Source organism: Calliopsis andreniformis, chromosome 1, assembly GCF_051401765.1.
Source record: "Calliopsis andreniformis isolate RMS-2024a chromosome 1, iyCalAndr_principal, whole genome shotgun sequence".
Taxonomy (NCBI): Eukaryota; Metazoa; Arthropoda; class Insecta; order Hymenoptera; family Andrenidae; genus Calliopsis; species Calliopsis andreniformis.
The window spans coordinates 12,829,880-12,845,146 of NC_135062.1; the positions used below are offsets into that span (position 1 = coordinate 12,829,880).

The window sequence follows — 15,267 nt, forward strand, 5'->3', positions numbered from 1 at the left end:
AGTACACGCTACACATAGAAAAACGTACGTATTAAACATCAAGGAATCCATTATTAACGCCACTAGTGATCAAGAACAGAAGCTTATTCCCGACCACAATTTTTGGTGGGAGTGCCAGTGTCCCTTGTTCTCTTCAGCCATTGGCCCCGAATATTAAATTCATCCCTGAGGAATACCGATCTCCGAAAATCGTAAATTCACTTTCACCTTCCATCGTCGAAGCGTGTCGCGAGCAGACAGATCACACACGGCTGCAGTCACGTCAGGGAAACGAGTCCTTCCTGCTCGATCGAAACGTGAGTAACGATACATCCGGCTTCATTCAATCACAACAATGGAGTCATAAGCGTTGTGGGACGCCGTGGAACGTGATGTAACTTTACGTGTGCAACATCGTAGCGCATTGACACCGGCATTCGGAACCTGTACAAGTGTCTCGGGCCCTCGTCGTTCTACATGCAAGCGGAGAACCGCCATCGGGGAACGCTTGACAGCTGTTCGCGCGTACTCGCTCGTACGTGATGTGCTCTGGATTATTTTTTGCGAACAGGAGAGACGCAGTTCCGTCTGATCGCGTGATGTTTCCAAAGTGATCGACGATGGAGCTACTACGTGGTCCCGGCGCACCGCAACGTGGAAGTGCTGCAGCGTAATCTCGCGCCTCGAATGTTTCCCTTCGTTGTACCTACGAGCGAAGCTACGGATCTGTTCGCGGTATAATGGCAGCTCACAAGACGAGCGGGCAGAGCGCCCGAAAGAAAGTGCAGGTAGTTGTCATGGAACACCTTTTTCCCCTTTTCCTGTAGGGAGAATCGCGTTAGAGGAGCTCGACTTAGAGTAGTTTCTAGACGAACGAGGATGTGCTCGTTGGGTCGAGCATCGCTGATGGCAAACACTTGGAGTAATATTGCTACTTGCGTTCGTTGGATAAAAACGCGAACTAGTTACTTGAGCAGGAAATCGCGGAAGTACATTGATCTATTAAGCTGATTAATATGTATCTTTTTTCTTTAAAGTTTGAATCTTGGAGTTGGTTGCTTTAGCTTGTTTGTTACTCTGTGGGTATGTAGAAAGGGGACTTATTTTGCAAACACTTGTGTATTGCAGTGATGGATGCAAAGAAGGCCTCTGCGAAATTGAATTTTTTTATTTCTGAATTTTTATGAAACAAGTAATATCTGGGTTTAATATGAAAGCTGTTCTTTTTTTTTAATTATGTCATCGTTGCACCAATTATGACCATCTAAGGCCCTTCTTGATTACCTAATAATATTGGAAAAAATGTAATCTGTATTCAAGGTATCCATGGTTATAAGAGATGAAGTAGAGAAAAGACACAGAGCTGGAGTGAACTCACTACAGTATGATCCAGCTTGGCATAGACTTTATTCAGCTGGTAGAGATAGTATTATAAGGATATGGAATTGCAAAAATATGAAGGACCCATATACTCAATCAATGGAACATCATACGGATTGGGTTAATGATATAGTATTATGTTGTGGAGGCAAGAACTGTACGTATCTTCCTGTTACATTATTTTCCATTATTGTACCTTCTGGCTTTAGTTACTATGAACAAAAAAAAGATATGTTAATATTTTACAGTGATTTCTGCTAGTTCTGACACTACAGTGAAAGTATGGAATGCACATAAAGGATTCTGTATGTCCACATTGAGGACACACAAGGACTATGTGAAAGCTCTGGCATATGCTAAAGACAAAGAGCAAGTTGCTAGTGCTGGTTTAGATAAATTGATCTTCCTATGGGATGTTAATACATTAACTGCTCTTACAGCGAGCAACAATACTGTGACAAGTAAAGTGGAAAAAATTCTAATCTTTTATCTATTTCATTTATAAGAGATTTTTTAAAAGAGCATTATCTTCTTTTACAGCGTCGTCGCTTAGTGGAAATAAAGACTCAATATATAGCCTTGCCATGAATCAGACTGGAACAGTTATAGTAAGCGGTAGTACAGAGAAAGTCCTAAGATTTTGGGATCCAAGAAATTGTACTAAATTAATGAAGCTTCGTGGTCACACGGATAATATTAAAGCATTAGTATTAAATAAAGATGGCACTCAGTGTTTGTCTGCCAGTTCCGATGGAACTATTAAGCTTTGGTCCCTGGGACAGCAAAGGTGCATTCAAACTATTAGGGTACATAAAGAAGGTGTTTGGGCATTATTGGTAATTATATTCCTTCTGTAATGGAATCATCTATTAGAATGCATAATTGAAATGGCTTGTTAAACTGGAAATAAATGACTTCTAGGCAACGGATACCTTCAGTCATGTGATATCAGGAGGTAGAGATAAAAGAGTTATAGTAACTGAATTAAGTTATCCTGAAAGATATGCTGTTATATGTGAGGAAGAAGCACCTGTACTAAAGATGGCTATGACACCTGATCAATCTAGCATTTGGGTGGCAACTAGTGAATCTACTATAAATAATTGGGTAATGATCTACAATGTTACTAGCAAGATTAAAGCTCTATCAAAGATAAAAATACCTTAACATTATGAAATTTATTACAGTCTATAAGTCAGAAAGATTGGCAAGAATTAGGAATTGATGACTGTGACTCTGATAGTGGAGTAAGTTCGAATGCTTTATTAAATACAGAGCCTGCACAAAGAATATTAGGTGGTCCTGCAATACGGCATTGCCATCTCCTGAATGATCGGAGATATGTTTTAACGAAAGATACGGAAGAAAATGTAGCGTTATACGATGTACTAAAGGCATGCAAAGTTGAAGATTTAGGAAGAGTAGATTTTGAACAGGAAATAAAGAAAAGAAATAAAATGGTATATGTTCCAAATTGGTTCAGTGTAGATCTTAAAACTGGGGTGAGTAATTATGTTCTAATTAAATAATTGTTAGAAATTCTAGAAGAATAATTGCTACAGCTACTTATATATTTGTAGATGTTGACTATTCATTTAGGGCAAGATGAGAATGACTGTTTTTCTGCGTGGGTTTCTGCAAAAGAGACGGGTCTCGCAGAAAATGACGCCGTTGATCAAAAAGGTAGGATTTCTTTCGATATAAATGCTATGTTTGATTTTTATTTGCTAAAAATAATTTTTCTTTCAGTGAATTATGGAAACCTTTTATTGCAAGCTTTGCTTGAACACTGGTGGAGGCCATTAAACGTCGATGATGAAAATGAAGGAAATAGCAATGACGGTAATGGTCCCATGCACATAAGAGGAGGAAATCCATATTTCTCAGTACCTAGTCATACACCTGTTATATTTAGGTATGTAACAACTACAATTTTTTTATTTTTTTCAGATACGTATAATTAATCATTTACTTTTATTTTAGCGAAGTGGGAGGAAGAACTTTGTATAGATTATTAGTCAAAGATGCGGCAGGAGAAACAGAAGGAGTTTTATTGAATGAAACTGTACCAGCATGGGTAGTTAATATTGTTGTGGATAAAAATCTTCCACAATTTATTAAAATACCTTTTTACCTTCTTCCACACGCCACGTCTGGTGTAAAAAGTTTAAAAAAGTACGTAATACATTAAAATTTTTATAGACTTTACATGGAATAACATACTTAACATTCATTGTCTTCATTATTTTTTACTTTTCAAGGGATCGTTTGATTGCAAACGATTTTATACAAATTCGTAAAGTGGCGGAACACGTTTGTGATAAAGTGCTTGGCGCGGGAAGTGACTCAGGATCGGTAGCAGGCGCTGGAAACACAGTTTCTGGTGGATCTCCAGCAGGAGATAGAACAAATACAGATTCAAATGCTGATAATTCTTCGCTGGCCGAAGAAAAAGTTGAACTTTTATGCAACGATCAAGTTCTGGACCCTTCTATGGACTTGAGAACGGTATCGTCGTGAATTCTACAAAACAATGCGAGATTTCTTTCCATTTTACCCATTTTTTATTTACATTATTCGTTTTATTATAGGTTAGGCATTTCATCTGGAAAAGTTCAGCGGATTTAACACTTCACTATCGGCCTGTAAAATAGTTAGGGCTGAGTACGTCAGAACAAGGATCTCTGAAGTGTGCCTGGTTTTTTACTATGGTAAGGTAAGTACGTTTCCGCTATTCGTTCTTTACGCTCTGAATCTTTCCTCTGAAGGAAGAACATATTTCAGAATAACAGAAAATATGTGGACTAGCTGCAGAGTGTGGCATCTCACACTACCTCCTCTCCACGAAATGTTTAATCGTTTTTCGGTGGACGTTTCGCTCGACACTGCAATTGAAGATGAGTAAAAACCAGGTGACGTACAGAGTACTTGAAGCTGCGCGCATTTTAAAGGCAATAATGTGTGGAAGTATTAGCGCGAATTGCTCATATTTGTATGTTTATATCCTGAGGCCAAATTCATCCCTGCAATGTGAATGTACTAATTTCGTTTAGTCTGATTTTAGAGAAGTATGTCTTTTGTACCTGGGTATAGAAGTATTAAATGCTTGCCGTCAGCCATTTATCGTCTTCCCACTTCAAAAAATAATAATGAGAAAGTTAAGCACAAAATAAAGGGACAGATCATATGGCCCAGGAAACGATTGGTTTCAATTTTATTTCTAAATATCTTACTTTTTAAATTCGTTGTCTGTATAAATATCATTTAGTCGTGTTTCATAATTTATAAGTAGTGCTTTTTATTTCTCAAGTAAGAAAATCGTGTATTTATTGATCAACCGATGTACATGTATTCTATATAACATGAATCCGTAGTATTCCACACGCCTGCCTTGTCTCAAAAGAAAGAAAACTATAAAGAGAAGAAGGAAATGTCAATTTACTATTAATCAAATGAAATTTGAGCAGCCAAATTAACAGTTCAATATTTCCTATCATTACAATATAAGGAATAGCAGTATATCTGTCTTCGATGTAAGTAAGGTCGAATTCTGTCTTTAGAACTTCCACTAATAAAATTTGTATTTACAAGATATGTAAGGATGTTTCATATGGAGAAGGTATAAATACAATATAGTTATCAGTTCAACAAATATATAGCTGCAACGGCAGAATTTGATCTTAGCAGATAATCTTTAACAGATTAAAAAAAAGTATGTAGTTGATCTTACGTTAAAAATATTCATTCTACTAAATAGAATCCTACGATTTGTACATACATGAATGCGACTGTAAGTAACGTCCCCTGATTACGGTGATGGGCTGTATAAAAGATTTGAAGCAAATGTTGTACCGAAAACTGAAGCATTTACACCAATTATATGGGATTGGGATAAACGCTTGACTTTTCTAGAAAATGAAAATGAAAGAGAATATACCGTTCATTATTAATACGGCCCTAAATGTTGTAATTTTTGTGTTATCGAAATGACATAGAATCAGTTTTTTAATAAATTTAGAGATTATTCCATTGTTACATTTTAATACGCTGCGTGCTATAATAAGTCTATTTATTTGCTAAGCTTTTGTTACACTTGTTCAACTTCGTAGAAGAGAGTGATATACTACCGCTTGTATTTCTTCAATCACGTATTTGTTCTTAGATCGTTGAAAAACCATTTGTTTCAAGCCAATGATGTTAATTAAGAAAATGGCTACCAAAAAGAAGAACTATTGTATATTTTGTAGTTATGTTTGATTCATCTTTGTGTTTGTATATCAGCATTATATGTATATTTTTGCAGAGAGCTAGTAGTATTCATTATCACATTTGATCATTTTATTTTAAACGAAATGTATTCTCTTTAAATGACCCTCGTTATTGCGACAGGAAATCAACATGTGCCTGATCATAGATTATAAGTTGTAGAGGGCATTTCACTTACGAGCCGATCTAATGATCATTTGAACTAATATGAATTGTAAGTTACACCATTGCGGTGCATAATCATGAAAGTTGTTTTGACGAAAGTCCCGTGGTTAGTTGTAAATTCATAATGTTCATCCATAGATTTTAATCGTGTTTATTTTTATAATTCAGACAGAGCATAAGATTGTCAATTTTTTGTTACATATTTTAAGCGTTAACGACAAATGAGATTTTCTAATAACTTATTATTTTGCTGATTTGCATGTAAAAAAATTCTGATCTATTCTTTATTTTATATAATAATTACATTACTAATAATGCATAATGCGATAAAAATTCGTAAAGTTTTACTATACTGTTTAGCGGTTTCACGTGTAGATAATTTTATGTTATAGTTTTAGACACGAGGCGTGCATTTCATACAGTATTCATAAAAAAAATTATAACTGAGCCTTCCTCACTAAACAAATAATATTGTTTACAAATGGAAGTATTATTGTATAACGTTAAAAAAAAGAAGCTCTTGTAATTATAGTATCGAGATGTGAGAGTAACTTTAAATCAAAACTAACTTATACATCCCGTCTTTTTAGTAGCAAACACGAGAAAGTTTTTAAAGTAAAAAGTTTGTTAGTCCTTGTAATGTAAAAGAGAATTAAACAGAATGGTGCCAAATTTTATACTGAAAGAAATTCTTGCAGTGCACCAATTCCTTTTGAAAGAGAAACTAAGAAAATCTTTTCTGTATACTGCTTTTAATAATAACTTACTAAATACAGTAGTTACAATATATTTATTATCTAAGATCACGTATAAGTAGCAATTCAAGCAATTTACAACGATCATTTCTTTCGTTTTTAGGATCATCTATAAAATATCGTCTCACATCTAAAAAGTTTAAGATATTCAAAATAAAAGATCTGGATCTAATGCAACTTAATTTATTCCAAACTGTAAATATAATTTGTAAAATTGTAATATTATTTTTATCGTGATAGATAAACTTTTCTACAACTTTTCTACAGGTCATCACGCGACGAGACGATATTCATTTAACACCTACAAATATGCTCTATTTTCATCTATTTATTATTATAATACATCGAAAAGGATGAGAGTTTATTTTCCGACGATGTTAAGTAGAGCAAAAAGGAAAATTGCTATGCAATGTTTCATGTCAGAAACGAAGCAATGTCACGATTTTTTTACAGTTATTATCTGATTGTTTTGTATGTTAAAGTTGCTATTGTGAAATTATTCCAGATCGTGTACACCATTATAGAATCATTAATATTTAAATAAAACGTCTAATTTAATACAGAACAACAGATATATATACATATTCTCATAGATAACTGTAGTATTGTAATATTTATATCTCCTTTTTCAGAATACATTCCACAGCTTGTACAAAGGAGGCACAAACTTTTGCAGGCAATGGTGTGATCGTATTTTCATCCCCATCTCGATATTTTCCAGTTTGTACCAAAAGCCCTTTGATACCCACAGCTTGTGCACCAGCCACATCATCTTTGACATCCTAATTTAATAAGAAAGAGATAATTATTCATTAAATCTCTGCCCTTAAAAGGCTGTTCTACATTTTCATCTCTTATACACTATTAATACAGTATAAAATGTAATACATAACATTTATTTTATTTTAATTTCTGTTTGGTACACTGCTATCAAGATTTTTCAACAGTTCTAGTCTTTGGAGCACAAAAAGAGATGACTAAAAAACCATGAAACATTTTATAAAAATAGGAAAAACTTCTCACATCTCCAATCATGACTGCTTCTTCTGGAGGAACATCTCCCAAAGCTGTTTTAAAAAATTCCGCGGTTGGTTTGCCCACCACTTCCGCTTTCACGTTGGCGGAGTATTCCAAACCCGCGATGAACGCACCTGGTCCGAGAGCTAAACCGTCTGGCCTTTTGTAATAGCGTCCTTTATGAATTGCAATTAGTGGTGCCCCATCTAATAACAATCTAACATTAATAATCACATATTAGTACATGATCGAATAGTGTTCAGGATATTGTAAGATTTGATTTCAGGGAACCTGAAGGCTTTATTCAATTCGTCATAATTGAATTTGTCAGGAGCCAATCCAACGACCACAGCATCGAACTTTGCATCACTTTTTACCAAATCCTCAAAATCCTCATTAGCCGCTGGATCGATTAACAGCATTGGATTTAATTTCCTCGAAATGATTAACTTCCTCGCCGCAGCCAGAGAACTAAAGATTTCTTCCTTTTTTATCTCGAAGCCGAGATTCGTCAAACGGTTGTGCAGGAAATTACTGGACTCCTTCGTAGTGTTTGTGACGAATTTTAGTGATATATTGGCGCTTCGAAGCCTGTATCAGCAAAGTAATCTTTAATTATTTTCTTAATACCTCTAATGTAGAATTACTAATATTTAAAGTATCTATGAAACTGTATTTTGTATTTTAAATTACAGAATGAATAATTGTAGCGATAGAATGATTCAGAACAGTAGCGATTGAATGCAAATATATTTCATCGATTTATCGATTTAAAACGCGCTAGTGAATGGAATCGATGCAATGCAAGCTGCGCCATGATGTTCTCCAACGATTCTGAATTGTTTTTAGAAAGTAAATAAAGAGTTACACCTCTTTAAAGCTTCCACTGCACCAGGGATCGCTGTATTATCAATGTGCAGAGTCCCACTGAGGTCTATTAACACCATTCGTATTTGCCTTGCCATAGTTTCCCAAATTTTCAACAAATTCTGGGTTTTCTTACAGCACCAATTGCGGTTAACGATTCACACACACGTATACATGTGCACATAGGGAATTTATTTGTGTGTCTCACACATTCAAGGGGATCAATGAGAGAAACGTAAACGTTATGCGTGGTGAGTCGCACGTGGTCAAGTATGGCGCTCTCCGTGAAACAGGAAGGCTCGAAGCAAGTACCATGGTTTTCACTGTAAGTATTGCAATAATAAATTGATAAGCCTAATCTATCAGTATTTTTAATTGAGAGCTACGTTTTGTGTCTCATGTAGAACCGAATGGCATCAGGTGTACAAACAAATTTACTCCAATGACACCGTTGAACAGACCAAAGCGTATGAAATGCTGCTTGCATGGAAAGCAAGGTAACTTAATTTATATTAAGTAAAGTAGCAAAGAACAGTATTAATTATAAACGTTTTAGGATGCCAAAATTGCCAGTTGGAGTACACTGTACTCTTTCGGTGCTGCAAGTCTGTCTCAGAGACAGAGAGTGGACTCCGAAGATCAATAAGGGAGAGCTGCCGATTAGTTATGAGAATGATCTGTGCTTGATGTATTCAACTACCATAATGAGATTCTTAAATCATATATCTAACATAGGACACACAAAGCAAACATCCTTGTTTCAGATCGCAAAGCAGCTCAATATACCTGAATGGATAGTGAGTTTGAGGCATGATACTGCTCATGGCCATGAATTGCCATCCATTGGTGTATTAAGAATAGCTATCAATTTATTATTAACTTGGTTACATGTAAGTATGGGTTCTGGAGATTCCTGTGACTATTGGTAAGCATGTCTCTAAATATTATAATTTAAAGGATGAGTATTGGGCAGCTGAAGCAAAGAAATTCGAAAACGCTAATGTGTCTGCGAAGGAAACTGAAGAGTCTGAAGAGGTACAGGAATTTGGTGATTTAGTAGAACTTTGGACTGCAGTTAGTTTGTACATTCATGCAGGATATTCTTTAGTATCAAATATTCCAGATCCCCAGTTGCAGTGAGTATAATCTTTAATTACATTAGATGACTTATAATACAGTTATTGTAGTTAATTGTATTAAACAGGGAAACATTGCAAGATCTGCATTCATATGCCTTATCAGAACAAGATAGCGAGGACATGGGAAGTGATGTAGATAATTATGTAGAAATTACAAATAATGGTATAAGGAAGGACAAAAAGTATACTTTAAACACTGCAAGAGTTATCCTTTTATCTGAAATATCCAGATATTTGAGCAAGAAATCAATTCCTAATAAGAAGGATATAGTTTGTGATGCACTTTTCAATTCACAAGCTTTTTTACCAAGTACAGATATCTTGTCAATCTTTGGTGAAGATGACAATATAGTTCATGAACTGAAGAAGGATCTCCTGCCATTAGATATGATGGAATTTTGGAAAGATATTATATTTCTATTATACGAAAAAGAAATGATGGAAATCATGATCTTAGAATTACTCAGATTAGTAGATAATGAAGAAGTGAATAAACATAAAAGATTGTTAGCTTCCCTATGGATAAGTTCTATATCATATAGTTACGTCAAATTAGATGCTGCTCATTCTATATCTCGAACTTTAGAATATGAACTAGATGTATCGCAAAAAAGATTACCACCAAAAACTTTTGAACTTAAAGTAAAGGAAGAAACAGATATTAAATATCCACGGCTAAAAAATGTTCTGTGGTTTAATTTATCAGACACTGTGTTGCCGTGTTTCACTGATATAAATTTTGTTTCGAGGCTTATATTAAACGCAAATGAGTTTTACATTAAATTCATTTTACCTATTTTGGAATTAATCAGTCCGAAAATAGATGAACAAAGCAAACAGTTGTTATTGAATTTAGTGAATATTTATGCAATGGGAAAAATCGATGATGAAAATTCTAATGAACAACAAAAAACTTTTACACTTAAAGATATTCAAAAACAATATGATGATCATATGCTGAATAAAGATGATCAACAAAGTAAGTCTGAAGATAAAGTGTCACGTTTTTTAATTGATCAAAACGTTCGAAATCCTCATTGGAAATTAGCAAATGGTGAGTACATGTCATTTTTATTTAACAGATAAATTAATAAAAATTATATAAAAATTAAAATCCTTTTTAGCAAATTGTAATTGGGCCGAATCTCCAATTGGATTACTTCCTTGGCAAATTGACTCATTAGAAACTTTAAATCCCCTCGAGACACTGTCGCAAAACTACAATGTTTCAGCCCTAGAATCTGAAATTGTTCCTGGCATTATAGATAGTAATGATTTAAGAATGCAAAGCCAAATTAATTGGGATACTGTTTTAAGAAAAAAGAAGCGTTTGAAACGGAGACATGAACGCAGAAACGCAGATATTATAGTGAACAGAGCGCTAGAGACTGCTAAAAAACAAAAATGATATAATTCGTACGTATGTGTTTTAAATCCTTTATTTATAATTGGCGTGGTTTCAACAAAAAAATAAAAATAGGAAAATATAATTCAACAAAGCAGTTTTTTAATTTAATAAATAAATTATATAAATGTACCAAAATTGACAAACATAAAAGCTTTTCAACTACTTATGGTATAATTTTAATCAATAAATATACACCTTTCAATTATAAAAGTACAAGTTTAAACTTCAACTATATATGCCTTTACATATATCCATAACGTAATATACTTTATACATTAATATTTTTTAACACCCAACTACAACAAATCTACATATAAATTAATATATAAATGTACAAAAATCACAAATTTATTTAGGGGAAGTTCGTTCACAGCATATTTTTAATAAAAGTTCTTTTTTATCACAAAATATAAAATCCTGACCCCTACACGTTGTAAAATAAACATTTGGCATGGAATGGACTTCTATAATTTCGACCAACGTAATCTAAATCAAATCTAAGCACATTTTTTATATAATTTTGCATTTCTTTGGTTGCCTTTTTTCAATCAAATTCTGAAATTAAAATGAATAGACTCTCTTATCAGTTGTATTAGTTCTTTTGAGCACTTCCGCCAGATGTTTGCTTGACTCTAATCCAAATTGATCTAATGGTACTCGAGACATGGCCGCTATTCTGTAATCATATAAATTGTTAAGCTCAAATTAAGGTTGAATATATATTTAGTGTTTAAATGTACTCATATTTACCTTTCTCCAGATATAGTGCACAAAAATTTCCAATATGATGACCTTAAGTTCTGTGGTTCTAAAATTGCTACATGAAAAAGTAAAGCCGTACTACAGCAATACAAAAATATTACAAACCACTTCACTTCAGGTACTATTTTCTTCTCCGCGAGATCGTTCCATAGTAGCTAAAACAATGGAAAATTATTTTATAGAAAATCAATATACAATAAAAGCTATTGAGTTTAAAACTTATAAAGTTAATAGTGAAAAATACCTGCAACGCTTTCCACATGAAGTATAAAGCTATGGTACTATTATTATAAGACATAAATGCCAGGCTACTTATGAGTCCAGCAGGAATTGCATAATAGAAAGAATCTTTTTCTAAGAGTCTTCTTAATGAACACGATACTAGCTGAAAGAGATTAGAGGCTATCAAAGAAATGCATAAGAGTATGACCATTTCAAAGAAGAAAAACTAATGATACCCTATAGAGCCCTGCAAAACCTCCTAAGAACACAGCCAAATTTAAGTTACTTTTTCTAAAAATCACAGACTTAATTTGCTGTGGTTTGGACAGTAATTTTTTCATTTGAAGGACCATACTGAGCACTAATTGAGCACTTAAACCATAACTAAAAAATTTCAAACCAGCCTGAAAATAAGAATTAGCATTATTAGCATTTAAAAATGCTTAGAAATGTTTATTAAATATCTATTTATTCGTATACATACCGTTAATGAATAATGAGCACAACTATGAGGATGTGGACAGCAAATATGTTTACCTTGAGCTTTCAACCATTTTATAATTTCCTCATAAACTTTTAGTGCTTTTGCAAAGATGTTACTATTATTTTTATGGGTGTTATTTATACGTTTCTCCTGTAAACTTTTCTTACTATTTTCTTCAGCAGAACATGTTAATCTTTCAGACTGCAAGCTGCTTTCATTAAGATAATCAGGATCTTCATACTTCCCAACAACAGCTCTACAAAAATTTCAGATCAATCATTCTGAACAGCTAGCACTTCTCTAATTACAGACACAATACAGAATAGCAGTAAGTACCTAAGTATTTTATATACAGAATCTTGCTTATTCACTTTAGAACGAAAGAAATAAAGTAACAATGCCATGCTCATAGCAAAAATATATGTTTCACCTCTTGGAATGGAGGAATAATATCCTCTGGCCAATCCCATTCTGAATAATGTTTCTGTTGCCTAATAAAACAACCCCAATAAAGATTAGCTATTACATTAAAAACTAACATAATCCTTAAGCTAATATACTCACAATATTAGACACATATAAACATAACAAAGTACGTCTTGATGGTCTCTCAATAAAAATAGCCGACAAACTAGACAAGAAAGATGGAAGAAAGGATACAGTAAGAACATTAAAATTTCCAAGCACTCGTCTGAAAAAAAAATTACATGACCCAATACAAAACATCTCATTTACAAATCATACAAAGATAACTGAAACATGTATGCTTACCTCAGAGTGCAAATGAATATGGAATATGAAAAGGCACTCCACGAAAGGAAAGCTGTAGACTGCAAGATACCCAAAATCGTTTTCCTGACATCTCCCCTGGATGGTATCTTTCCTCTCATCAAAAGTGTAACCTAAAAAACAGAGAAACTTAAAAAAAAGGAGTCACAGAAAAACTCCTGAGCGATTTATCCGACATTAACGACCATATAATCACGATTTTCCCGAAATAAAAAACCAAGAACGAGTAACAAGAAAATGACACAAAATCTAATCTGTCTAGTCATCAGCTGATGAACGAAACAGGTCCATCGATAAGAGGCACGCGATTTGCCAATGTACTCATTGTAAGCCAGCTATTCGACCAATGGTAAAAATTACAGAATCCATGTCCCTGATATAAATGAATATTTAAACGCTTTTTTTCGCGTCATTCGGACAAGAAAAAATTGTAGAAGAAAGTCTTTCCATGACAGAGAGACGTGTCGTCAGAGCGCAAAAACAGGTCGATCGAAGAGGAAACGAGGGGTAGGAAAAAACATACTGCATAAACCGTGGAGTATATCCTAAAGCTCTCCTGCAGGACGTTCAAGCCCAGACCAGCTGTGGTGTTGACGCAGGACTTCGTCCAAGGATGCGCGTATTCCCTGCAGGATGCATCAATGAAAAATTTGCTCAGTTGGGAAGGCATTCTTCGACTGCCAACAGTGTCTCTCTGATCACAAAACGTCAATCGAGCAACGAGCGTAAAGAAAGAATATTTCTAAGATGACACCTCCTCCTGTCACTGTTTACCCTCTCCGCTCGATGCTATGATACAGTTTCTCGATCCCATTTTCTCCCGAGCCATGCCACTTTGCGCATCGATTTGGAATTGCGCAATGCCTGTAGAGAAAGGCTGATTTGATCCTGAACACGATAGACAGTATCTGCTCGGTCAAAGGTAACGAATTAGATAAAGAGTTTAGCACGAAAACACGAGTTTCAACGCGAGATTATAAACACACGCGTGCTCTTATCTTAGACAAACACGTTGCATCCGATAAACGCGTGCATACTCGACGAGCGCTCGTCACAGACTGAAGACGGGAAAGGATCGAGACTCTCACTGTCACACGACCTTAAACTCTTAAACGTTTCGCATACAATGATTATCAGAGCGAGATATCTAAGTATATACTGTTCTCTACGGTTTTTTTTTAAGATTCTAGAATCATCATCGCGTGTTAAGACAGGTTTTTTACATATCTGTTATTGCATGCTATTTCTATATTACTGTCGATTTGGTTCTGTTCGAAGGGAGATTTTTATTCGCAAAACATGACCGTACAGGCATGCAGAGTTTAGCATACATATGAGTAGTCGTGTGTGGAGCCTCAAGGATCGAGCGTAGTCACGCAGAGTGCATTGAGTCCAGAGGTCGTGAAGATAGAAATCAAATTCCTGATCCTGATTTTTCATGCATCTCCAGTAATGTCGAAGTGTCGAAATATTCATGCGCCGTAGGGTACTTGAATCAATGGAAAGAAGGTGAATATTTGAGTCGCTGAATTGGCGATCATGCTATTTCCAGGAGCTCTTCTCCTGGATCGAGGAATTGTTTTTGGAGTTCGAGGGGTACATTCGAAGAGATGAGGTCAACGCTTTTCGTTCACCGTAGACAGTCACGAGAGATCCCCTGAGTCTCCCTCGTTCCTGCGTACCCCTCGAGTATCCATTCTGAGGTTCAGTGCACTTGCACCCAGTCTGAGGTTCAGTGCGTCTGCACCTAATGTGTACTCTGGTACGCTTGCACCCGGCCGAAATACAAACCCAGTTCTTCTGGTCAGCGAAACAGGCTACGAAAACATTTCTTTCTGTATCCTTCGTCTGACTATGTTATTTGTAGAAACATCTTGGCTTTGATTCATTCTACTCAATTCTCAAATGCTTTGCACAATGGATTACGTAACCGGAAGAGATGAACAGGTAATATACATAATCAGTCTTTCTTATGCTAAAATGTATAGTACATTACAATTTTAAATGCATGTATATATATATGCATCATAAACG

General features: G+C 34.9%; 4 protein-coding genes across 7 annotated transcripts; 2 read left to right on the forward strand and 2 right to left on the reverse strand.

Annotated features, from left to right (window-relative positions):
- Positions 1 to 164: 164 nt before the first annotated feature.
- On the forward strand, positions 165 to 6,568 carry LOC143181379 (WD repeat-containing protein 48). 3 transcript variants are annotated; one of them, XM_076381761.1, is made up of 13 exons: positions 165 to 296; positions 400 to 767; positions 1,300 to 1,516; positions 1,608 to 1,820; positions 1,900 to 2,195; positions 2,281 to 2,466; positions 2,547 to 2,861; positions 2,940 to 3,042; positions 3,109 to 3,274; positions 3,343 to 3,534; positions 3,621 to 3,867; positions 3,951 to 4,075; positions 4,144 to 6,568. In XM_076381761.1, the coding sequence occupies exons 2-12, from the start codon at positions 720 to 722 to the stop codon at positions 4,011 to 4,013; spliced, it is 2,046 nt and encodes a 681-aa protein (XP_076237876.1). In that variant the 5' UTR covers positions 165 to 296; positions 400 to 719; the 3' UTR covers positions 4,014 to 4,075; positions 4,144 to 6,568. The 3 variants fall into 3 exon arrangements, with proteins under 3 accessions (XP_076237876.1, XP_076237892.1, XP_076237884.1); XM_076381777.1 differs by having other exon boundaries at positions 3,951 to 4,070; XM_076381769.1 differs by lacking the exon at positions 165 to 296 and having other exon boundaries at positions 331 to 767.
- A 144-nt stretch (positions 6,569 to 6,712) lies between these two features.
- Positions 6,713 to 8,598, reverse strand: LOC143181449 (haloacid dehalogenase-like hydrolase domain-containing protein 2). Its single transcript, XM_076381835.1, has 4 exons — positions 8,433 to 8,598; positions 7,854 to 8,153; positions 7,569 to 7,779; positions 6,713 to 7,327 (listed from the first exon to the last, which is right to left on the reverse strand). Exons 1-4 carry the CDS (start codon positions 8,525 to 8,527, stop codon positions 7,160 to 7,162), a joined length of 774 nt encoding a protein of 257 aa, XP_076237950.1. The 5' UTR covers positions 8,528 to 8,598; the 3' UTR covers positions 6,713 to 7,159.
- On the forward strand, positions 8,432 to 12,825 carry LOC143181403 (uncharacterized). 2 transcript variants are annotated; one of them, XM_076381796.1, is made up of 8 exons: positions 8,432 to 8,494; positions 8,568 to 8,754; positions 8,834 to 8,926; positions 8,986 to 9,319; positions 9,387 to 9,565; positions 9,634 to 10,622; positions 10,693 to 10,984; positions 12,645 to 12,825. In XM_076381796.1, exons 2-7 carry the CDS (start codon positions 8,702 to 8,704, stop codon positions 10,974 to 10,976), a joined length of 1,932 nt encoding a protein of 643 aa, XP_076237911.1. In that variant the 5' UTR covers positions 8,432 to 8,494; positions 8,568 to 8,701; the 3' UTR covers positions 10,977 to 10,984; positions 12,645 to 12,825. The 2 variants fall into 2 exon arrangements, with proteins under 2 accessions (XP_076237911.1, XP_076237903.1); XM_076381788.1 differs by lacking the exon at positions 12,645 to 12,825 and having other exon boundaries at positions 10,693 to 11,282.
- LOC143181438 (transmembrane protein 135) lies at positions 11,303 to 14,274 on the reverse strand. Its single transcript, XM_076381824.1, has 9 exons — positions 13,757 to 14,274; positions 13,216 to 13,346; positions 13,009 to 13,135; positions 12,781 to 12,935; positions 12,445 to 12,700; positions 12,197 to 12,364; positions 11,983 to 12,123; positions 11,727 to 11,893; positions 11,303 to 11,652 (listed from the first exon to the last, which is right to left on the reverse strand). Exons 1-9 carry the CDS (start codon positions 13,901 to 13,903, stop codon positions 11,538 to 11,540), a joined length of 1,407 nt encoding a protein of 468 aa, XP_076237939.1. The 5' UTR covers positions 13,904 to 14,274; the 3' UTR covers positions 11,303 to 11,537.
- Positions 14,275 to 15,267: the final 993 nt, after the last annotated feature.

Coding starts and splice junctions, on each gene's coding strand:
- LOC143181379 (XM_076381761.1), top strand. CDS start 720: ATGGCAGCTCACAAGACGAGCGGGCAGAGCGCCCGAAAGAAAGTGCAG. Junction 2,862..2,939: donor GTGTAGATCTTAAAACTGGG/GTGAGTAATTAT, acceptor ATATATTTGTAG/ATGTTGACTATTCATTTAGG. Junction 3,043..3,108: donor TGACGCCGTTGATCAAAAAG/GTAGGATTTCTT, acceptor TTTTTCTTTCAG/TGAATTATGGAAACCTTTTA.
- LOC143181449 (XM_076381835.1), bottom strand. CDS start 8,527: ATGGCAAGGCAAATACGAATGGTGTTAATAGACCTCAGTGGGACTCTG. Junction 7,780..7,853: donor GAATTGAATAAAGCCTTCAG/GTTCCCTGAAAT, acceptor TATTAATGTTAG/ATTGTTATTAGATGGGGCAC. Junction 7,328..7,568: donor AAGCAGTCATGATTGGAGAT/GTGAGAAGTTTT, acceptor TTATTAAATTAG/GATGTCAAAGATGATGTGGC.
- LOC143181403 (XM_076381796.1), top strand. CDS start 8,702: ATGGCGCTCTCCGTGAAACAGGAAGGCTCGAAGCAAGTACCATGGTTT. Junction 8,755..8,833: donor CAAGTACCATGGTTTTCACT/GTAAGTATTGCA, acceptor TGTCTCATGTAG/AACCGAATGGCATCAGGTGT. Junction 9,566..9,633: donor ATTCCAGATCCCCAGTTGCA/GTGAGTATAATC, acceptor TGTATTAAACAG/GGAAACATTGCAAGATCTGC.
- LOC143181438 (XM_076381824.1), bottom strand. CDS start 13,903: ATGCCTTCCCAACTGAGCAAATTTTTCATTGATGCATCCTGCAGGGAA. Junction 13,136..13,215: donor ATATTCATTTGCACTCTGAG/GTAAGCATACAT, acceptor TTTTTTTTTCAG/ACGAGTGCTTGGAAATTTTA. Junction 11,653..11,726: donor TGCACTATATCTGGAGAAAG/GTAAATATGAGT, acceptor ATATGATTACAG/AATAGCGGCCATGTCTCGAG.